We start from the raw sequence: 24,740 nt of genomic DNA on the forward strand, positions 1-24,740 counted from the left end.
AATTCAATTAAAAAAAACCAAAAACCAACAAATGCTGCAGAATAAACTTCAGAACAACATAATTTAGTACAATGTTTCCATTTGTTTCAGTTTCTACTGAAGATCAATATAACTTCACAGTACATATTTTATTAGATGCTTCTCCATTCCTGTTAAGTTCTATCTGGTTGAGGAGTCCTGTTTAAACATGGAATTAGGTATGGAAATAGGGCATGATGTATGTATATATATATTTGTGTGTATGTGTGTGTGTGTGTGTGTATGCATGAGATGAAACTATAGTGGGAACATGCTGGAAACAGGGAAAGAACACATAGATATATATGTGTGTGTGTGTATGTATATATGTGTGTGTATGTGAGAGATGAAACTACGGTGGGAACATGATAGAAATAGGGAAAGGAGTACAGGTGCAAAAAAGCACAGAAACATCACTAATAGTGAATCTGAGTTCTCTAGCTGCACCTGAAAGAAATAGTCAGAAATATTAGGACAAAAAATGTTCAAATCTATCCATAGTACTTTTAACTCATCAGGATTTGGGATAGGAAAGTGTTAGAAAATTAAGCCCAAGCAAACAATTCTTTCAACAGTAAAGCACATCAAAGAAGTGCCAGGTAGACTTTCTCTGTGTTTCATTCAACACTACAAAATTGCAATGACATAGGAGAATCTCCAATTGTTTTCCAACAAATTATTCCACTACATAAGTGATTTTCCTATTTGATAGTATCACTTTCATTATTATTTCTTATTGCAAAAGGCCACAGATTTATTTATTTTTACAATTGGCCAGCACTGTTCTTACTATTTGTAATCCTCACCTTGGGTGAACAAAACAGATCACAAAACTGGGGACGGTGTACCAATATCAAAATGCACACTGCAATTACTGTGTGTGTTTAATGCTAAGCTGCGACGCCAGCTTAGGCAACTGATTTCTAACCATTTATGATTCACTTATGATAACATTTCATAAAGTCTAAAGCAGATGTTGTAAAGTGCCAGCTCCTCTTTGTAATTATGGCTACAAATTCATTTTTATGTTGGGTATTTCAATGCACTTTTCCATTACTTCAGTCAGTAGAAAATTCTGACTAAGTTTTTAATGTCAGAGGACTTTCTTGATTTGCCTCTTTGCTTGAGCAAACCGGATTTGTTCTAACAAGTTTTCTCACCTGCATTACTTCTATTCAAGAAATATTGAAACATTAAACCAGATCAGCAGAAGCGTTATTAGCACAGACAAGTCATAGGCCAAATTCATAAAATCACTTAGGTTGGAAAAGAGCTTTATGATTGAGTCCAACATTACACAAGAGGATGCACAGAACTTCTTGTACATTTCTTCCTTGAGACACTCAACTACTCTCATTCAGTTCTCTCCACTGTGCCTCTTCTTCTGATCCAGAGTGCTCTTTGCACAGATCTGATACAAATACAGATTTCCCTGATTAGATGGGCTACTATATGTATGAAAATAATTAAGCACCCCAACCCCCTTGTACTGCTTTACATCTGTTGTTTGCCAGTCAAAAGCAACTTGAAACTATTGAGATGATACTTGAAACTATTTTTGTTTACTTCTCATATCAACCACTGAGTACAAGAAGTTTCATATGATTCTTGTTGTACTGTACTAAGCTGCAGAAATAACATTTTGTGCTGTAATTCCAAGAGATGTGTCATATATTAACTGGAGATAGACAAGACCTAGAATAAAAGAAGTTTCAAACATCATCTGGGTGATGAGCAAGTCAGTACAAGATATTCTTGTACTGTTTTGTTCAGCATTATATTGTATAAAATTATTTTGGAAGCCAGACTGATGGAGCTGTGATCTTAAGAGTTGTATAAAACTGAGATCCTAAAATCTTCTGGTCATTAGCCTTCGATTGACAGATTCAGAAGAGCTTGGTTGGTTAGTGGTAGGCTTCAGAAAAAACCCAGTTTTAGTAGTTATATTTTAGCTACAAAAATTTTGTGTGCAAATTCAGTGGGAACGAAAAGATGAGGGTACTGAGTATACCCTCAGAAAGCCTGATGATAATAAAAAACAGAGGGTGGCCGATAGCCCATCAGGTAGTGCTGCCATCCAGCGAGATCCGGATAGCCTGGAGAGCTGGGTGAAGGCTAACCACTTGAAGTTCAATAAGGACAAGTGAAGATACCTCAGTCTGGGGAGGAATAATAGCAGGCACCAGTACAGGTTGAGAGTCGCCCTGCTGGAAAGCAACTCCGTGGAGAAAAGCCTTGGAGTCCTGGTGAACAGTAAGTTCTGCATGGGCCAGCAATGTGCCCTCGTGACCAAGAGAGCCAATGCCATCCTGGGGTGCATCAAGAAAAGTGTGGCCAGCAGGTCTAGGGAGGTTCTTCTCCTCCCCTACTCTGCCCTAATGAGACTGCACCTGGAATACTATGTCAAATTTTGGGCTCCTCAGTTCAAGAGAGACAGGAACCTGCTGGGGAGAGTCTAGCGGAGAGCCACAAGGATGACTGGGGAACTTGAGCAGCTCTCCTGTGGACAGAGACTGAGAGACCTGGGGCTGTTTAGTCTGGAGAAGGGAAGACTAAAAGAGGATCTGATCAATGTCTATAAATATCTGAGGGATGGATGTCAAGTGGATGGGACCAATCTCTTTTCGCTGGTCAGCAGCAGTAAGACAAGGAACAGTGGATTCAAACTTGAACATAGATGGTCTGACCTCAGCATTACAGTGAGGGTGATGGAGCACTGAACAGGCTGCCCAGGACGGTGGTGGAGTCTCTTTCTCTGGAGACTTTCAAATCCCACTTGCATGCATTCCTGAGCGAACTACCCTAGGTGATCCTGCTTTGCAAGGGAGGTTGAACTCAATGATCTGTGGAGATGCCTTCCAACCTCTAAAGTTCTGTGATTCTGTGACTCTATGAATGGCACTAACTGAACAAAATCAGGTTTAATCTCAATGTAGAGGTCATTTTGAGTTATGATTAACAAAAGAACTACGTAAAGAAAATTATGCTACACTTTGAGTTGTCCTTACCTGACTTTCCCAGAGAGATCTGGCTGAAGTAAATTTACTCCAGTGCAGTGAAAAATTCAAGGTAGCTCCAGGAGCTCAGTGCAGACAGTAAGTTCAAACAACAGTGAGAGGCATCATCTCTCTTAGATGTAACATTAAGTTGAGATGAGCTGGGTTCAATAACTAGGGCTTCCATAAGCCAGTAACAATTTCTTGTATGACCCATTCCTGACTGGAAAAGCATCTACAGTAATTGTATCAGGTTGATTCCGTGAGTGACTTTTGAAGTATAAACTTCAGAACTATATTATTGCTCTAGATTTATGCAAAGTGGTTTCAGGAGCTGAATTCACTGAATCTCCCCCCACATATGAGATGATTAGCATCCTAGTAAAGTGCAGAGACATATTTTGTACTTAAACTAAAAGCCAAATGAGCTCCTCTACCATTTCTATAAGTGAATAATCACATCTACTTTTAAGCTAGGGTTTCCACAGCAATTTCATCCCTTGGAGCTACATCCATTTTCAGTCTGACATTAAATACTGGTGGGCTGCCTAAACTGTCAGCACTTAATTCCTTCAATGAAGGACCAAATTTAACCTCAATATATACATAAATTTCACAGATCTATGGAGATTTATTTTTTCCTAATGAAAAGTTGAACTTGGTCCAGAGACTTTAAAGTGCAAGATACTCGTGAACAGAATTCATGACACTGGAAAGTCATCTGGTTCATGCTATATTTATTTTTGCACTTTCTTTCTCTATTTCAAGCAGTGTACACCAGACTGTTGCATTGTATGTTTAATTTTCTGTTAAAACTAAGACACAAGTTTGTTCTGTCTTTGGTAACTGTATAGATCCTAGTGATTTTAATGATAAAGTTTGTTTCTTTCTCTTGGATTAAACAGATTGGATTATTTCCTGCTTCCTACTCTTTATCTTTCATCACACACAGAGATTACTCTCTTTTTATTTCCTGCGAGTGTTTCCATGTAATGCTTACCCTAAAGGAAACAAGAAAGACAAAGCCTCTCTCAATCAAAGAAATAGCAAATGGTATCATGCCAAGTCTAATGAAATAAATACAATTTTGTGGATTAAAACTAAACAGTAAACTAACCAGAGCTATATAAAAAAGTAAAGCCAGAGTGGTTTTATATGATCTGATGGTTTTTTTTTTTCCTGAACTGTTCACTGGCTCCAAGAGAATGTAAATTACTAAAGATTATTAGATATCTGAGCTCTTTTAGGACAATACAGAAATACATGGAGGAGTGCCTTGGCTCTAGTGTACAATTTCAAACATAAAATGTAATAATGAAAACCCAGTTCATTTGTTGATTTACACATAGTACACATCTTTGGCTTGTTAGAATTATGATGGAGAGAAAAACAGATGTTGAAAAGAGAGATAATCTTAATGAATGATCTCTTTACCTCTGAGAGTCTGCCAGTGGAGTGCAGTACATCCTTTGCCACTATCTAATCAATATGTATGAAGAATAACATAATGAAGAGGGAATTGTTAACATCAAATGAAAGAAAATACCCAGAGGAATATGAGTTTCAGATTTACACTTTCCAGCAAAGAAAAATTTCTATAGCATTTATTCCAAAATCCAGACAAATAACAAGTCCACTTGGGACCTAAGACAAAGGCATTGAGCTAAGTCTCAGACTTATTTGTATTACCTTTATGTTGTTAAATAAAAATTATGCTTGGATTTCATGTAAATTAATGATTAGTAAGCATCATTTGAGCTACAGTTTCTTAAAGGATCCTTTGGGAATGAAACAGTAATGTCAAAAGCAGCAAATGTTGAAACTGGGATAAATTAAACATCAAAATCCAAATCTTTCAAGCAGAAAAATATTGTTTTGGATATCTTGACATGTAATTAGAATGCAAGTGTGCAGGTGTGCACACAGTCAGATACTGGAAACAAATATTGTGAAATGGTTGAATAACAGAAGAATACCTTATGTATGAGGTGTAGGTATACACAAGTAGAAAAATAACCACTTAATTTGCAAAATAAAGTAGATTACATAAATTAATATTTTGGCTTTAATGTGATCCTGATTATCTCTCCTGTATTGCCAAATTCCTAGTAATGTATCTTACAGGACACAACTATGCACAAGTATCTTTTAAAAAGAGGGAATTTAAGATAGAGGAAATGTAGTCAAAGATACTGAATAATAATAATAATAATAACAACAACAACAACTTCAATGTTGACACTATTGTCATCGATTTCCTGAATATTAAGGTGCATGGTGATGATCTCAGGGAGTAAGTTTTAATCTACATGGTCCAGCTATCATATCAGCTCTGTTTAAAAAAACACTGCAAATTATTTTAGCTTCTGTATACTAATAGGCTGCACACAGTTCCATATAATTTTCATTAAAATATGAGAAACTAAGTCTCATAGAATCAACCAGGTTGGAAGAGACCTTCAAGATCATCCAGTCCAACCTAGCACCAGCCCTAGCCAGTCAACTAGACCATGGCACTACGTGCCTCAGCCAGGCTTTTCTTGAAGACCTCCAGGGACGGTGCCTCCACCACCTCCCTGGGCATCCCATTCCAATGCCAATCACTCTCTCTGGCAAGAACTTCCTCCTAACATCCAGCCTATACTTTTCCTGGCACAACTTGAGACTGTGTCCCCTTGTTCTATTGCTGGTTGTCTGGGAGAAGAGACCAACCCCACCTGGCTACAATGTCCCTTCAGGTAGTTGTAGACAGCAATGAGGTCACCTCTGAGCCTCCTCTTCTCTAGGCTAAACAACCCCTAAATATTTGATTGAATAGAAGTGAAGTACATGAATAAGAAAAATTATATGAATTAGACCACAGCAGAACACTTTAAAAAATCATTACTGGATGCAAAATACATCCAGATTTAGTTACAATTTGTTGTATTTTTTTGGTATCACTGAAAAACAGGTGAAGATGTACACTAATATAGCATATGATATTTTTTGTGGTGTCCATCATCCACAAAACTAAGTTAGTAATTTTTACTAACAAATCCTACACATCAGCCTTTTACTGGTCTTGCTTCTCAAATGCTTCTTTGCATGTAAAGAACAACACTGATGCTTGAAGATCATGCTCCAAGAAACTAATGGAGCATGAATTTCAAAGAAAGAATAGGCCAAGAAAAGGAGAGCTTAGAAAAATAATATTTCAAATTTGGTTCAATTTCTGTTCATTTTGTGAAGGTAAAAGAATGAACTGGGTTGAATAATCTCATAAACCCTATGCAATGAAAGAATAACTCAGTCTGAATGGAAAGACAATGGAAAACTGGAGAAAGTCAGAGTACTGGGGTAGAGACTATTACCAAATGAAACAAAAGTGACAGTTGGCAGTTGAAATAAAAGAGCAGGGTAAAACACACTAAAGAGAACAATCTAACAACACAAAAGCAAATACCTATTTTGCTGGAATATGCATATGTTACACATGCAGTAGAGAAATTTCAACCACAAAAAAGAAAATCAGTGAAAATATTCGGACAGTAGTAAATACAGGATAAAGAGGAGAAGCATGCATGTATGCAGCAAAAGTAAAGAAAACAAAGCACAGGTGCCAGAGACAATATGAGAAAAAAAATATTTTAAAAATAAATTTTAAAATACAATTATTTTGATGCTAAAATTATTCCAGGTTACACAGATATAAAACTCACTGAAGCAAGTTTAAACCTGCTCCAGAATCTCAGGAAAATAGAATCGCTTCTCCTCTCACGATTACTTTCTTATGTACTCTACCTGTCAAACTGCACTGCAATCTAAGTAAATAGAATTGCCACAATTCATTTTGAATCTATAGATCTTGTCCTTAAAACAGTACTAATCGTTGTGAATCACATTTTCATAGTCGTATTGTATGAAGGTAGCTAAGAAACCAACACTGATAGTTAAAAGCTTTTCACTGGACAGATAAAACACAAGTAAATCATGCCAGGAAAATGTAGAGTGATGGAAGGTTATAATTTTTATGTTATTTACTACCACACAGTTTAAAAAAAAACCCAAACCCAAATGCAAAGTATTTTCACTTTCACATATGGCTTCACCTATTCGTATTCACTGACTGCACTAAAACAAATACCAGTAAAATTAACTAAGATTTAACTCCTTAATTTTTTAAATCAGTGTTTGAAACTGCATCTGTATATTCAGAAAGTTTTTCGAGTGTGCTTGATAAGTCTTTATACCCCAATGGTTGCTTGGTGTCTAGGAATGCTGAATACACACAGCTTGGGCTACATGGATCACTGTATTGTCTTTTTAGTGTTAACGTATTCAAAATGCAGTGTATATGGAGAAAATGAATGTGCTGCATGGAATCAAGTTAAGACAGGAAAACTTGTACAGTATCAGAAAAATACAGATTTGGTTGTTCAACCAGAATTTGAATGTTTGATTTCAATTTAAAAGAGTTTTGGAAGGGAAGAGAGAACGTGGAAGAAGCAAAGAAATAAAAAGTTGAGTATGAATACATTTGGTATGCCTATATATGTACATGTACACACAAATTCAATGCACATTACCTTGGGACATCTGAGATATAAGAACATAAGGAAAATACACATTGCCTTTGATCCTCTAAGAAATACTCTTTTTGAATTCTAATGTCTTTTAAAAGTGTATCATAAAACCTTATTGAACAAGTACCTAGGCTAGACCAGTAGATACCTCAGAGCTGCTACGCAAAATACTTACACATAGAAAAACCAAACCAAACCAAACAACAACAACAAAATAAATTCAGTTTTCTTAGACATTAAATTGAATTTACCTTGGATAATCAAAGACCAGAGTTAATTTTGGTAAAGTAAAACTTTTTCTAGAATAATTTCAGTAAAGAATTTTAAAAAAAGGGAAAAAAAAAAGGAAAAAAAATCTACTCAGCATTCATTACAGAAGAAATATATTGGAATAGGATAATAAATAGCAAGATGACAGATTTCAGACACTGCATTTAAGAATCATCTAGAGTCATCCAGTCTTTAGAATTCCTTATCCACTGTAAAATATCAAGGGAATTACTAATTTTTCTGAGTCTTGATTCATGTCTTATTTTGGGTGGTCAATGCTAAATACAAGAAAATGAACATGAAGTAGAAATGAGTGGTAAGTTGTCTACGTGATTTAATGCATGGTGAAAAGAGAAAGGATAAATAAGTGGGTGACTAATTCAGGTTTTTACCCTTTTTCACCTACATCTTCACCACAAACTTAAATGCCAAAAGATCCACGGTAAAAAAACATCTTAGTCATGACAAATGATGTATGAATCATTAGCTTAATAGTTGCCACAAGAGCTGTCATGTATTGACAGTATTAAGCACAAGTTTACAGACACCTTGATAAAGAAAATGCATGTGCTGAAGAAAAGATACATATGTAGATGACAGTAATTAATAGAAAATATGGAAGATTTATCTGTGTATTGATAATGGGGGGAAAATAGGTATTTTTTAACTTTCATTAAAAATTGATGAAGGATTTTTTATGTTTGTGAAGATGAACTGAATGCTTTTTGCTGCCTCCATGGTCTAGATGTCTGGGCTATGGAAAGGACCTTCCTTGTTTCAGGAGCAGCTTCTGAACTCAGGCACTGTGCCTTGGTACTGGCCTGACCTGGAGTCAGTTATGTCTGTGCTCAGACACAGATTCCTCTAACTGCCCAATGTGGGCCAGTATTCCAGGCTGGCATTGCCCTTTTCCAGACTTCCAGGGCTGTGTCTGACTCCAGTGACCACCCCTGGACCTGGCAGGTGCTGTAGGAATGTGCTGGGAGGGTGAAGCCCCTGTGCGACTGTTTACCCCAGCCTCCATCTCCACCCTCTCATGTCCTCTGTCTGCATGGGATGAACTTGTTCCAGCTTCTCTCTGGGCATTATGCATAACTGCTTGAATTCTGGAAATGGTACAGGTAACTCACAAATTAAAGTAGACCCATAAAAAACTCTTTCTAGCACTCAAGAATCTTTTCAAAGTTCAAAAGTCTCATCCAGTGTCATTACCCTGTCTTCATGAGAAGAATTAGGAAGAGGTTTCAGTCAAGAAGAATTCAGCTTAACATCTCCAACCACAGCATTTCTCTCCTTTCCTCTCACAAAGGAAAAGAGAAGTGGAGCTGAGGAACCTCTGACTCCGATCTTTGCTGTCCTCCTAAATTTAAATACAATGACAGTTTCCTGATTGCCTGGAATTTATTCTGTCAGCAGGGGTTTAAAACAAAGTGGATCCTCAATAGTAAAGTTCACAGAGCCTTAAATTAGACTTTATTGGAGTGAGACTAAGAATTCTGGTACAGCTGACTTATTTTGAGTTTCAGCACACAATGACAAAGTGATGTAATTTGGCACTTCGTATAGAGATTTATTCTAGCAGGACCATCACCCACTGGAAAAAATGTAATATAACTCCTCTGGATCTAGTTATCACATTCAGAGCATTCAGATTCAACCAATTTAGTAAGACAAGTCTAACACTTGTTCAGCATTTCCTCTAGTAATCAGACACAGATATCAGCAACAGATAATTAACGAAGCAAATATAAAACCCAAACTTTTCTTTATGGATTTAACTTGCATCACTAGACTGCCACAACTATATCTGCAGAAAAATGCCACAGGTGTGGCAAATTGTTATTTTCAAGACTGGTATTTTTTTCCTGATGCATTTAAAATAAGAAAATAATTAAGAAAATTAAAAAAAGGAAAGAAAAATTACATTCAAAGATAAGAGGAAAGAAAAGAAAGAACTGCATGTGAACAGACAATGTCATCCTGGCTTTAGATCTACAGCAGTTAGAAAACACAGAGACTGCCTCTCTGCCTGTTGAATTGTGGAAAGTTGTGGTAACTGGCCATTCAGTCTGGAAGTCTCTCCCCTTGAGTTCTCATATTTCAGGGAAAGGAAGAGTGGGAATCAGCATGGATGGTACTAGAATCATCACTATTTTCAATAGATTGAATTGGTTCTTGTTATATAAGATGATGACAATACAAAATAACACATAAGACTATGCACTTAGTGTCTCCAAAAGTTGTCTACTAGGATCTTTTCTATACCATTTACTGTCCTGAACTCTATTTTTTAAGTCCTTTCTGAAGACCAACCTCATAATTTAGAGGAGGAATGATTTCCTCAGAGATCAAGCAAAGAGGTTCTGATCAGTTTAGACTTTAAGGAGAAATTTAATCACTTCACTAAAATTGTTACATAAAATTAATGGAACATTTTCTTATTGACAGTGATGAGGACACCTGCACTGAAAAACTGTAAAAGCAAATACATAATTTCTGTGAATTCATCTACAGCTGTGTGAAAGGAACAGCAGATGCAGAGAGCACATACTGCAGTTCATTCTTCTATGAGAGGGAGAACAGCAATGCAAACACAAAATGCACTCCCTAACCACAGTCCAGCTTCTGCATAAATGCATATCTCAACATTTTCTCCAGCTAGAAGTTAATTTTACATATAGAAGTTATTTGGAAGCAGTATATTTCAACCTACAAATGCTGAGTGGCCGAGATCTGACTTTACAGGGGAGAACTAAAAAACATCTTTCAGAATCACCCTGCAATACTGAGAGCATTGTATTAGTTTGCCTACACTACCAAAAGCCCTAACAGTACAATCAAGTAGAACTAGCAACCTTGTTAAACTGAATATGGTGACGTCAAGCTGAACAGCTGCCAAATCCACCCTGGTTTCTAAAATGATTTTCTGTAGTTAAATAGCCTCAAGCTGTATTTCTAATATAGATATACACAAATGTAATTACATGATTTTTAATGACAGTATGCTTGAGTTTCTCACATATACATACTGCACGAATACACAGAATCACAGAATGGCTGGGGTTGGAAGGGACTCCTGGAGATCATCTAGTCCAAGTCCCCTGCTATAGCAGATTCACCTAAAGCAGGCAGACAGATGCTTATACCAATTTTAATATAAAGCAACTGAGCCAAAATAATAAAAGGTCTTTCCACTTTTTTGTTCTCAAAGGTTTTCTCCACATTTTTTTCTATCCTGTTTTTCTGATCTCTCATTTTATACCTTTTCTTCACCAGAGTTGAACACCATTTAAAGATGATCAATCGCCACTGTCACCTCTCTTCTTTGATCTGTCTTTGAGTGCACAATTCTTCACTAATGTAGTACCTAGTGTAACTGTGAGGCTAAACTTCATGTGCTAGAAAAAACAGTACAAGCTTCACAGGCCACAAATGCTTACACCAACCCATGGGAGCAGTTACTGTCAAAGGAAAGCCTTGACTTGCCCTTTTGAGACTCTCTTTCCTCTACTGACACACTTCCCCAGCTCAATCTTTAAAATGATCTTACCTTGCAGAATTGCTTCTTTCTTTATTCATCATGATCCACATGCAGATATGGTGGAAGACATATTCATTTGAATCCATCTCTACATATATTTAGATGGCTTGCTACTTTAAGATCCTAGTTACATATAACTTCAATAGAAAGCAGCCAGCTACTTGTCTTTAGACAATGCATTAGTAGTCATACTTGCAAGAACATACAGTTAAGTTTCTGAGTTCAAGCTACCTCTCAGTATGGCACCAAACACCAGAGAATTACAATGTAATGACTCCTTTTACACACTGGGATGAAACCCCAGCCTTACTGAAACTCCAACAAATCCAAAGGGGAGGGAATTCCCCTTTTAGTTACTTACATTAACTCTATCGAGGGCTATGTACTGTTTAATACACAAACTACCTCTTATCTCTTACAGCATCAAGTCAGAAAGTGCTAGGTGATAGGTTGGACTCAATGATCTCAAAGATCTTTACCAACCTGGTTAATTCTGTGATTCTAACAATAATCACTATTGACAATACTACTTTGATTCTTTAGCATACTATTATTTAACTTGAGAATAAAAAAATCAATGCTATGTCTCATTTCTTGTATTGCAAACAATTAAAATTCTAATGTTCATTACTTAGTAAAAATGTTCAATCTTCTACATAAAGGTGCAACATTAAACCAAGCAAAGAAGAACAGAAAAAAATATTTAAAAACCCCAAAAACACGAAACAAAAAACCAAAACTGGTTGGGCACGAACCTCCTATGCTTTCAAAAGGGAAGTTATCTAATTAATTTTACCATTAGAGTCAAGATTACACTTGCTTAAAAAAAAAAACCATGACAAATTCACAAATTGATGTTACCAGAATGATATGATCTCATCATAATTTGGCCAAGCCAGAAGTCCTGGATTTATAATAGCAGCCAAATCCTTCCTTCATGATTCATATATGAGTTTGATGCAATAGAAATTCAACTCTAGTTTATCAACCAAGAGAGATTATTGAACTACTCACTCAAGAGGTTAGGGTCAGAAATACTTGGCCCAAACCCTGAATAATGCAAGATACAATCTACTGCATGTAGCCAAAGCAAAGTTTTATTGATTAAAGCAGCTTTATGCAAATATTCAACAATAAATTGCTTCTAAAGCTTTGGCACTGCAATGTTCAGGCATCTATTTAGAAATGCTATTTTGTTATTTTTGTATAGGTATCAGATATCAAAAAAAACCTTGTTCATGTTAACCTAATTATTCAGGGGTTTGTTAGGCTCTTTCTTGTTGGAGCTTCTTGCAAGGTCATTGTAAACTATTTTATCTTCTGAACAATATGAGTGATCCCAAATAACTTGTGCTAGAAGAGGAATTAATTAATTGGAAATTCAGAATCCTTTTGGTCTTGAAAGCCTTCAGAGGATTTAAAATATAGAATTTAACTCTTTCCTCTCTCACTTTGAAGTGGGCTGTTTTTAGTAAAGCAACTTAGCCTCAGGTTCCCTTAGAGCTAATGTATTACATATTCTTTATAGCAGCTGAAGTCCTAAGACCTTAAAACATTACCAAACAACAGTAGCCTGAAGTCTTGTGTTTAAGAAAAAAAAAAAGAAAGTATTTTTTGTTTATAAAAATCAATATGGTATCAATCTACTTACAAGCCTCTATTCTGGAGCTACTATTTACTCAAGTACTATCCAGAGTGCAAGACAGAGAAGTTGAGGGGGAAAAAAAAAACTATGGGAAAAAGGCCTAGATATGGAATCATAGAATCAACCAGGTTGGAAGAGACCTTCAAGATCATCCAGTCCAACCTAGCACCCAGCCCTAGCCAGTCAACTAGACCATGGCACTAAGTGCCTCATCCAGGCTTTGCTTGAACACCTCCAGGGACGGCGACTCCATCACCTCCCTGGGCAGCCCATTCCAATGCCAATCACTTTCTCTGGGAAGAACTTCCTCCTAACATCCAGCCTATACCTACCCCAGCACAACTTGAGACTGTGTCCCCTTGTTCTATTGCTGGCTGCCTAGGAGAAGAGGCCAACCCCCACCTGGCTACAGCCTCCCTTCAGGTAGTTGTAGACAGCAATGAGCTCACCTCTGAGCCTCCTCTTCTCTAGGCTAAACACCCCCAGCTCCCTCAGCCTCTCCTCATATGGTTTGTGCTCCAGGCCTTTCACCAGCCTTGTTGCCCTTCTCTGGACACGTTCCAGCACCTCAACATCTCTCATTTTACATCATTTCAATTACAGTTACTTACTATACTCATTAGTTTGGCCAAATTTAAGAGAAGATCATTAATGTCAAATAGGAAGCTGAATGGGCTTCTCTCATTTCTGTGGTATCACAGTATCACAGTATTATCAGGGTTGGAAGAGACCTCACAGATCATCAAGTCCAACCCTTTACCACAGAGCTCAAGGCTAGACCATGGGCAAAGTATGTAAAACAGAAATACTACTTTATTCCAAAAGAATTTGAATTAATAAAGTTGGAGATAATCCCAAAATTTCCTGAAAAACCAAAAACTTCCACTTGTAATAAACATCTTGATTGCATTCAGCCTCAGAGTTTTTGAAGTCCCAAATATGAGTCAGTTCACTCTGAAACACACATCTACATGTAGCTCTATAGAGACTTGAGTAGAGGACTCCAACTCTTTTGATTGCAAATGGGAACTAAGACTTGCAAAAACACACATAAAGATCTCATTTTAGGCTGGATCTTTAGCTTCAGAGCAGTCAAAATGTTGTTTCTGCTTTTCTTAATAATATGAACTAAACAGCACAATGAAAATGAAAGCACCAGTTACATATAGTAGCATTTCATCAAAACTGACAAATTGCAGAAGAAAATCCTAATTTTAATAAACAGCAGTCCCAAAGACAAAATGTTTCACCAACCAGTGGGCCAGGGAAGTATGGAAACAACAGACCAAGTCCAGCTCACAGAAGGTGGAAAATGTCTCAGAAGCTTCCTTCCTTTGTCTCTTTTAAGGCAATAATCCTAATGGATTATAGCAGTTGACAGCTAGGCACTGTTTTCTAAGCTATGACACCAGAAAGTGGAATAGAATAACAGTGTTACAATATCCTGGGATGACCAGGTCCATCCCTTTGGACTCTGTCTCTTTTTGGGGGACTGTGTCTCTATGGTCTTCTAAAGGGCACCTGGGGCAAACCACCACATGGATGCAATACTCTGATCTTGTTAAGCGAGTGTATATGTACTCCAGAATTAAATTCCCATGAACAGATCCTCGATAATCAATAATTTCAGAGCTCAATGAAAAGTTAGGACACAAATGGTAACTTTTGGAGGAAGGACCACAACAGCAAAGAGACACTAAAAGTATTAATACCAAGTATAAAGCTGTTTTCCTACCTGTGTGCAGACAAATTACTGAGGTACAAGGTGTATTTTTCTTCAGCAGATAGCCCATCCATCATCAAGTAAAAAACATGAAAATTACTCTGGTTGAGAGGCTGCATAATGACACGAGACTTCTCCAACATGTATGTATAAATCCTAGCTGATTGAGAAACAAACAAACAAATTCATCATTATACTGATTGCTCTTAAACCATTCACCATTGCAACAGCAAAGAACAATCAATGTTTAAGGTGAGCTTAAAAAAATATCACTCATTCTCTCATGGTGTTCTATAGAAATCACATATAAAGCCCAATTTCATTAAAGTTAGTGGAATAAATGTCCTACTGTCTTACATTATATTTACACTTACATAATTTTAAAGATAATGATTTGATTTGTGCTCTATTTTACTTATCTGTGGAACCAGCTGCCATATTTTGCAGATCTGATCTAAGGTAGGAAGGCTTTGCAGAGGGGCCTGGACAAGCTGGATTAATGAACCAAGGCTAATTTTATGAGATTCAACAAAGCCAAGTGCTGAGTCCTGCACTTCAGTCACAACAATCCCATGCATCACTACAGCCCTGGGGGAGCTTAGCTGGGAATGTGCCCAGCAGAGAAAGACTTGGAGGTGCTGACTGACAGCCAGCTGAACATGAGCATCAGACTTGGTAGAGTTAAATAATGGTTGGACTCCATGATTTCAAAGGACTTTCCCAACAGAACTATGATTCTGTTATCTCAGAAGGGCTATAAGCTGGCCAAATAAGAAACCATATGAATCAGCACATCTGGGAAGAAGGTGAAGGAGGATGAACCTGGCCAGTATTTGTCTGCAGAAATGTTGATCATACCTTAGGCCCACTAAGTTCCTGGAAGAGGTAAAACACAGAAGCAAAGGAAATATTGGACTCTCAGCTTCACCAGACTATAAGTATTTTAGAGATGTATGTAAAGAAACAGAAGGAAATTCACTGTACTGGGAAAATGCCCCTTCAGCCCTTCACAGAGTATACACCACCATGCAGTTCCAGATGCAGTAGGCTAAAGAGAACAAAGGAACACCTAACTGTAGATGCAATCTGTGAATCTGTATCTAGGGGTCAGGGGCCTCCTTGGGAGCAGGGACCTGATTCCAGCTCCCACTCACCCCACTGCTTGTATATTTTATCTCATCATTGCTCACATACAACCTGTGGTGCAAAGACCAGCAGCATGTCCCTTTCACACACAGCTGAGGCACCCTCACCGCTAGGATGCAGTATGTTTTGTCGCAGCTTTATGTGCTGCAATATGGAGGAGCTTTCATATGGTCTTAGCGAGCATCTTTACCCTGCAAAAGGGTTTAGAAGAGAAGATGCACTTCTCCGCAATGGAGGAGCTCCATTTTTTAAATCCTGTAAGCAGAGGAGGATATCAAACCATACCCTCCGTAGTCTGGAAGACAACCAACTCAGCTGAGACTCTTTTTATGAACTGGAAGTAGTTCTTGAACAATCCATGATATAAATACTGGTACTTGCACAGTGAAGCATTGTAATTCTGTTCTCTAAACACACAGCCTTCTTGGGCCACACATTTGAGGGTTTTCAGGTTTTTGAAGCATACTGAAATTCAGCATAAAATACCACAAAGCTATTTGGTGCAGTCAAAACTGTTGTATTTCCAAGCATATGAAGAAGCACAGCTTCAGATGCCTGAGAGACCTGAAGTTTGAAGGCAGAGTGGGAGTTTAAAAACTTCTACGGATGCAAATAGTTGAAAGAGTATTTTCAGAATCAGTATGGGATTCAAAGGTATTACTCTATTCAATGCTAAGAAAAACTATGCAGGTCAGATCTCAGGATGTGAAAGCCTGCATCAGAGGCATGGTAGTTGCATTAGCCTAATGGCTGGGCTAGAGGCCAGAATGTCCTGCCACAATACAGCTGCTAATATCCACAGTAGCTCGTTAGAGCTAGCTTAGTTATTTCTATATCATCTGTATTTGTCTATCATTTGGAGATCTCTAAGTTTCTGTCTAAGTCACTACATTAAACATAGCAAACTTGAAATTACTTGAAGTTATGAGTATGAGGGAACACAGCCTGTGAGAATACTGCTGGAGACTGCACACAGTGGAGGGAAATCAAATTGGTGAATCTTGATCATACGGTTTTGAGAAAGGTCTCAGCGGTTAAGTGCTGCATAACTGTGCACAGTCTCACAAAATGCTGCTCTGCACAGGCCAAACCATCCCAGATACATCCCAGTTAAGCAATATGGAAGGTCAGTGGTACATTATCCGGGGGCATCTTCCACCTTTCATTAACAGTACAAGCATGGCCTGACATATGCTGGCAACTAAAACCATGCCTGGGATTCTAGCTACGCAAAACATAGTAGCACAGTGAGAAGAGTTGAACAATCAACTTGTTGAAGCAAGGAGATGAAATTTACCCATCTAATCATACTACAAAATACAGGAGTGAATTCCTGCTGTTATAGAACCTGTATTATAGGAAACTGTATCAGCCATGCAGCCCTCAGAAAAAAACAACTGTTCTCAAAGTAAAAGGACGCACTTGGGAAATCATTAAACTAGTAGCAGGGTATGTTTCTGGCTCCAGTAACTTTTCAGCACACTACAAATTGATGCAATTCAATCTTAACCTATCGTGGTAGCACTGGCCAGACATACATTTTCATCAGAATCAATCATTACCTGGCTGCTGCCCCTACAGGGTAAAACAGAATAGATGAACATGAAGAACAATTTCAATGTTTTATTGTACTTGGATTTTATTTCTCAGTAAAACTAACCTTTCCCTCAACCAGTTTGAAAAGAGGTCATTACTAATCTTTAATCACTTCTTTTGTGTGCAATAGCCTTCACTAAGGCTTTTGTAACTATTACTTAGGTGGTTTTTAACATTCATTGATTAATAAAAGCGAAGAAAATATTACTGTAGGTCACCTATCTGATTAATTAAAACATTTAACTTTAAGGACAGGCAACACTACTTATGCAGGTGACACAAATTAATTCAGCCCATTTCAGGTACTTCAAGTTACCCACTTTAATAAGGGTAAGTACAGTTCATTTCAGCTAGTATCTCTAACTAGCAATGGGAGGAGCTTTTAAGAAAAGCTAAGTGTCAAGAATCAAACAGAGCACCACCTTAATGGAGCTAGAGTAATTCATAAAGAAAACTATCTTGGTGGTATACTTTTCTACAAAGTGAAATGATGTATTTGGTAATCTATGTGTGAAATAAAAGAGAAAAATAACAGAGTTCTAAAGAAAAGTCTGCCATTTCTGTGTAATGTTAACTGAGTCTGTGGGCACAAGGAAATTCATATTTGACATATATGACACCAAACTAGGAGCAGGTGTTGATCTGTTGGAAGGCAGGAGAGCCCTGCAGAGGGACCTGGACAGGCTGGATAGGTGGGCAGAGGCCAATGGGATGACATTTAACAAGGCCAAGTGCAAGGTTCTGCACTTTGGCCACAACCCTAAGCAGCACTACAGGCTGGGGACAGAGCAGCTGGAAAGCAGCCAGGAGGAAAGGGACCTAGGGGTACTGATAGATAGTAGGCTGAAGATGAGCCAGCAGTGTGCCCAGGTGGCCCAGAGAGCCAATGGCATCCTGGCCTGCATCAGGAACAGTGTGGCCAGTAGGACAAGGGAGGTTATTCTTCCCCTGTACTCAGCACTGGTCAGGCCACACCTTGAGTACTGTGTCCAGTTATGGGCCCCTCAATTCAAGAGAGATGTTGAGGTGCTGGAACGTGTCCAGAGAAGAGCAACAAAGCTGGTGAAGGGCCTGGAACACAAATCCTATGAGGAGAGGCTGAGGGAGCTGGGGTTGTTTAGCCTGGAGAAGAGGAGGCTCAAGGGTGACCTCATTGCTGTCTACAACTACCTGATGGGAGGTAGTAGCCAGGTGGGGGGTGGCCTCTTCTCCCAGGCAACCAGCAAGAGAACAAGGGGACACAGTTTCAAGTTGTGCCAGGAAAAGTATAGGCTGGATGTTAGGAGGAAGTTCTTGCCAGAGAGAGTGATTGCCATTGGAATGGGCTGCCCAGGGAGGTGGTGGAGGCACTGTCCCTGGAGGTGTTCAAGAAAAGCCTGGATGAGGCACTCAGTGCCATGGTCTAGTTGACTGGCTAGGGCTGGGTGCTAAGTTGGACTGGATGATCTTGGAGGTCTCTTCCAACCTGGTTGATTCTATGATTCTATGATTTCCTTTAACATACCACTTGATCTGCTGAGCAGCTACAAAATCAACAGGACTTTGTATTGAAAATGTGGCCAGTGTAATCATTCTTCCAGCTATGCAGTCTTTGAATGTTCAGAGCTGAAACACAGCATAAAATACACATCACAGAGCTTAGCTGGCTGCAGTCTTTCTTACACCAAAAAAGGAAATTCATGTCCAAAATTTTTTATTTGATAAAAAATGACTGCAGTACACATAGAGGCAAATAAGCTTTTTATAAACCAAATTAGATCTTTCCATTTCAGAGCGACTTGAAAAATAAATCAAGCCTTGCTTTTCAAAACGTGAAGACTGAGAAAAGCAAGCCGGGGAAAAGCAAGGCAGGAAAATGGGACAATTAGTTTGTGAGGGTTGATTTTCTCATCTCAACCTTCTTTTTTTTTTTAGTAATTCAAGGAAACTGACAGAAGCCTTACCTTTCATCTTAGGAATTATGTCAACTTACCTGAAAGACTAGTTACTCTCTCTCCCTTTCCAAATAAGAATAAAATGCAGTAATTATACTTCTGGAAATAAACCAATGTCAGACTTTTACTACTATGCAGTGGGTATGAATCAATATATTTGTCAAAACATCAGTCTTTGAGTTCTGTTAGGTATGAATTTATCTTAGAAACTTAGTGGAATCGCTGGCCTGTAGTTCATTCTGCATTTGTTCTGATGTAAGATCTGTATTTGTTCTGATGTAAGGCTTCTACCAGCTCCTGCTGCCTTATCTTACCTGCTCACAAAGAGCAACGATTTCATGTGAGTTATACCTTACCCATTTATTTGAATAGACTAAAGCAATGAAAGGTCCTGGCCAGAAAACCTTTCAACCTTGCAACAAATCTTGGCAGGAATAAGAGTCAGAGGAGACATATAAAACCTCTGTGGACCTTTTTACTTGCTTTGACTAGAAACACACTCAAAGAGCTCCATCCTCATTTTCAAAACATCATGGCAAAGATCCAGTTTATGAGAAAGACTGAATCAAGCCTGTCAGTGAAAACTGTTGCCATCACTTCTACTCTGGAGATATACTGGACTTTACGATGGAAGAATAAAACTAATGTGACAGAAGTTGCAGCATTTCCAGGATCTAGGCATAAAAGAACTTCATAATGAATTAAAAAAAAAAGGTCACAAACTTCACTCATGTCCACTCAAAATACAAGAATTGCTATCTTTTGCTTTCCCTCTTTAACTAAAACATACACCTCAGCAAGTTCTTTGATGATACAAAACAGAGGGCAGTGGGAGGGTGGCTGATACCCCGTCAGGTTGTGCAGCCATTCAATGAGATCTGGACAGGCTGCAGTGTTGGACATAGGCTAACCACAGGCAGTTCAATAAGGACGAGTGCAGGGTCCAGCATCTGGGGAGAAGTAACAGCAGACACCAGTAGAGGTTGGGGGTTGCCCTGCTGGAAAGCAGCTCTGTAGAGAAAGACCTTGGAACCCTGGTGGACAGCGAGTTCTGTATGGGCCAGCAACATGCCCTTGTGGCCAATGGCATCCTGGGGTGCATCAACAGAAGTGTGGCCAGCGGGCCTAGGGAGGTTCTTCCGCCCCCCCTTCTCTACCCTAGTGAGACCACACCTAGAATACTGTGTCCACTTTTGGGCTCCCCAGTTCAAGAGAGACAGGAACCTGCTGGGAAGAGTCCAGCAGAGAGCCACAAGGATGACTGGGGATTTGAGCATCTCCCATAGGAAGAGAGACTGAGAGACCTGGGGCTGTTTAGTCTGGAGAAGAGAAGACTGAGAGGAAATCTCATAAATGTCCATAAATATCTAAGGGGTGGATGGGACCAATCTCTTTTCGTCGGTCAGCAGCAATAACACAAGGAGCGACAGCTACAAATTGGAACACAGAAGGTTTCACCTCAGTATGAGGAAAAACCTCTTTACAGTGAGAGTGACAGAGCCCTGGAACAGGCTGCCCAGAGACGTTGTGGAGTCTCCTCCTGTGGAGACTCTCAAAACCCACCTGGATGCGTTCCTGAGTGAACTACCCTAGGTGATCCTGCCTTGGCAGGGGGGTTGAACTCGATTTCTGAAGGGCTCTTCCAACCTCAAATATTCTGTGATTCTACAATACACCTGTGCCTCACATGCCCTTTCTTTGGTAAATTGTTCTGGATATCCACTTTTAAGGTCTGTCTGTTTAGTGGTTTAACAACCTAAACCCTTTGATGAAGAAAGCCTAGTGTCATCTGGATGTTTTTTTACAAACCAGACATTTTTATCCCAGTCTGTCTCAATGAATTATAAAGTCATGCCTCAGCAGAACCAGGTGTTCTGCATACTTGCATTTTTTATTCATGTTCAAACACTGCAAGACAGTAAAAACTGCAAAAGTGGTCTTTCAAGTAGATAGCCAAAGACAAAATGTCTGATTCTTTTCTCATTTTTGGTGGTATACATCTGTGAAAACTTCATTCAGAAGTAATGTTTAGCAGTGACCTGGAAATGGCAACATCTTCAATGCAAATCAAACAGCATGATCAACTGCAACTTGCAAAAAAATACAGAAGCTACTTTTACTGCAGTACTGAGGCTTTTCACCCAACTGTAAATCACAGATCTTTCATCTATCTTAGATGTGGTAAGAGTGATTGATTTAATTCCTAAGTATTTCACAGTATCACACAGTATCACAGTATCACCAAGGTTGGAAGAGACCTCACAGATCATCAAGTCCAACCCTTTACCACAGAGCTCAAGGCCAGACCATGACACCAAGTGCCACGTCCAATCTTGCCTTGAACAGCTCCAGGGACAGCGACTCCACCACCTCCCTGGGAGCCCATTCCAGTGTCCAATGACTCTCTCAGTGAAGAACTTTCTCCTCACCTTGAGCCTAAATATCCCCTGGTGTAGCCTGAGACTGTGTCCTCTTGTTCTGATGCTGGCCAGAGAAGTAATTTATGTACATTCATTAATGGACTTGACTACTACTACATTTTCTCATTTAATGCCTATGGTTTGAAAATTATAAAAACACAGCAATAGTAACAGAAAATAGCATGAGAGCTTGGTTGACTTAGATCATTCACAGACAAGGGTTGTGTATTAAACTGGCAAGTCCAGGTAAAGCTGCTTGAAAATTCAAGTCCCTACCATCTCAAGGTACCGCAAAACTGTGGGAACACATAGCCTTGAGGTTTCTATTCCTCATCTGAGGAAACAAATGACAGAACCTTAAGTCAGAAATACTTAGAAGATGAAGCCATTTAGACTTATGAAATGCTCATCCAGTGAAAAACAGTGATGAACAACACAGAAAATCCACATTCTGTTTTTAGAGCAGAATAAAATGGCATAAGTCACAAATGAATCAATGAAGGGAAAACAAACTATTTAGCAGCAGATCACTGAACAAATATTGTCCATTCTCTGCACTAAATGAAGCTGGGGAGGGGTAGAAAACCAACAGCGTTAAATTTGTATGCATAAGGCCACCCTAGACTGTCTCAGAGAACTGCAAATCTACCATTTCCTAATGCTCATATGCTTGACTTTACAAAATCATCATTTTCATGTTTGTTCCTGTGCTTAATGTGTATAACAACAACAACAAAAAGTGTGTACACAGTGTATTTCTGATAACTAAATATACTTAAATATACACAATATAGATGATTTACATAATGTTAGTTTTAGGGATTAATTTTCACAAGCTGGGTTAAACTTCATTTTTATAAGCCAAATTCAGATGTTATTTAGCCTATTCTAGTGCTTACATCACTTTCTTAATATTCCTTCCACAACTGAGAGAAATCATCCTGCTTGGCCTTTCTTTAAATATCCTGTATGTATTGTAAAGCAAACCAGGAAACAGTAATCAAAAAAATGATAATAACTTTCCATGCAGTTACATATTCACTGAAGAAACTGTCACATTTGATAGGGTACCGTGAACTCTCAGGGAAATTAATTGTAATTCCTGCTATTACATAATTCCAAAGAATAGTGTTAGGAAACTTCTCTGAAACAATAAACACATTCAAAATTATAAAAAAAAATAATAGTTTTGGAAATGTTTATCCAGTATACTAAGTTGCTTGGATAAAATGTATAGAATCATAGAATCAACAAGGTTGGAAGTGACCTCCAAGATCATCCAGCCCAACCTATCCATGAAGTCCAACCTATCCAACCAAGATCGTCCAGTACAGCCCTATCTATTCAACTATACAATCTTTTCTATACAGTAAGATCAGTGCACGTAGCAAGCTGTTTGTGTAATTATTCCTGCACACACACTCTCACGTTAGCACACTTTATGATGACCCTATGCACACCAGAAATGAGATCTCTCCCTGACTGCCTCCAAAGATCACAATTTTCAGAATCAAACTGACTGAAGTTTTGCCCATTTTTTTTCCCCTCCAGTTATGAACACTTGTTGTGGATTAGCTGACTCTCACTCACTCTGAAGGCAGCTATAAATTTCACACTACCTCTTACGAGGATAAACATTAGTGTGATTCCTAGTTCCTTCAGAAGAAGCTCAGAGTTGTAATAAATTTATTCTGATTTCAGTATTACAGAGCATACTTGATTTTATTTGCCCTAAACAGATTTTGCCACTGTTCTTAATGGATACATCAAACGCCCAATACTGTATTCAATGGATACATAAAATGCCCAATACTGTATTCAATGGATACATAAAACGCCCAATACTGTATTCAATGGATACATCAAACACCCAATACTGTATTCAATGGATACAAAAAACACACAATACTGTATTCAATGGATACATAAAATGCCCAATACTGTATTCAATGGATACATAAAACGCCCAATACTGTATTCAATGGATACATCAAACACCCAATACTGTATTCAATGGATACAAAAAACACACAATACTGTATTCAATGGATACATAAAATGCCCAATACTGTATTCAATGGATACATAAAACGCCCAATACTGTATTCAATGGATACATCAAACACCCAATACTGTATTCAATGGATACAAAAAACACACAATACTGTATTCAATGGATACATAAAATGCCCAATACTGTATTCAATGGATACATAAAACACCCAATACTGTATTCAATGGATACATAAAACACCCAATACTGTATTCAATGGATACATAAAATGTCCAATACTGTATTCAATGGACACATAAAATGCCCAATACTGTATTCAATAAAAATGGGGGGAAAAAAAAAACCCAAACCCAAACTAAACCGAAAAACAAACAAACAAACAAATCCCATCTTTGTTCTTTTATTTCACAGTAAAGTGATACCCAGCTGTCTCAGTTTGTTAATCCTGGGCAGAAAGGGAGATGCGGTTTCCTGAAAAGGTAAGAGAACTCAGTGGTGCTCTTTTGTTTTCCTTGTCTTTCTCTGCCACCTAGTGGCCGCAAAGCACCGAGCTCTCACTTCACACTACCAACAAGCTATGGATTCGTTACTGAATAGATTTCTCTAACATGCTCTAAAACCTTCTTACCTCTTTCACATACTTTAAGGTCGTTGGTGCCCAAATCTGTGTATGGCACAATAGGATCCCTGATCGACTAGTCTGTGGGTGATACAAAAGAACCTAAATGGATTAAACGATACTTACCTGCCATTAATGTTTTTTTCTTCTCACAAAACTGTAGCTCAAAATATTTTATAAAACAGCTAGAAAAATCATTCAAAGGTGTCTTGGCATGTCCAAAGGCTTCCAAGATACAGTTTACCTGCAATAA

General features: G+C 38.4%; 1 protein-coding gene across 4 annotated transcripts in view; it reads right to left on the minus strand.

The window, feature by feature from the left end:
* MYO16 (myosin XVI) overlaps nt 1–24,740 on the minus strand; it is a 438,909-nt gene that overhangs the window by 157,479 nt on the left and 256,690 nt on the right. For all 4 annotated transcript variants that reach the window (XM_064143768.1, XM_064143767.1, XM_064143769.1 and 1 more), the window contains 2 exons: nt 24,614–24,731; nt 14,771–14,918 (listed from right to left, as the gene is read on the minus strand). In XM_064143768.1, the coding sequence (XP_063999838.1) occupies nt 14,771–14,918; nt 24,614–24,731 (266 nt within the window). The remainder of the gene's footprint in view (nt 1–14,770; nt 14,919–24,613; nt 24,732–24,740) is intronic.

Source organism: Pogoniulus pusillus, chromosome 5 (assembly GCF_015220805.1).
Source record: "Pogoniulus pusillus isolate bPogPus1 chromosome 5, bPogPus1.pri, whole genome shotgun sequence".
Classification (NCBI taxonomy): domain Eukaryota; kingdom Metazoa; phylum Chordata; class Aves; order Piciformes; family Lybiidae; genus Pogoniulus; species Pogoniulus pusillus.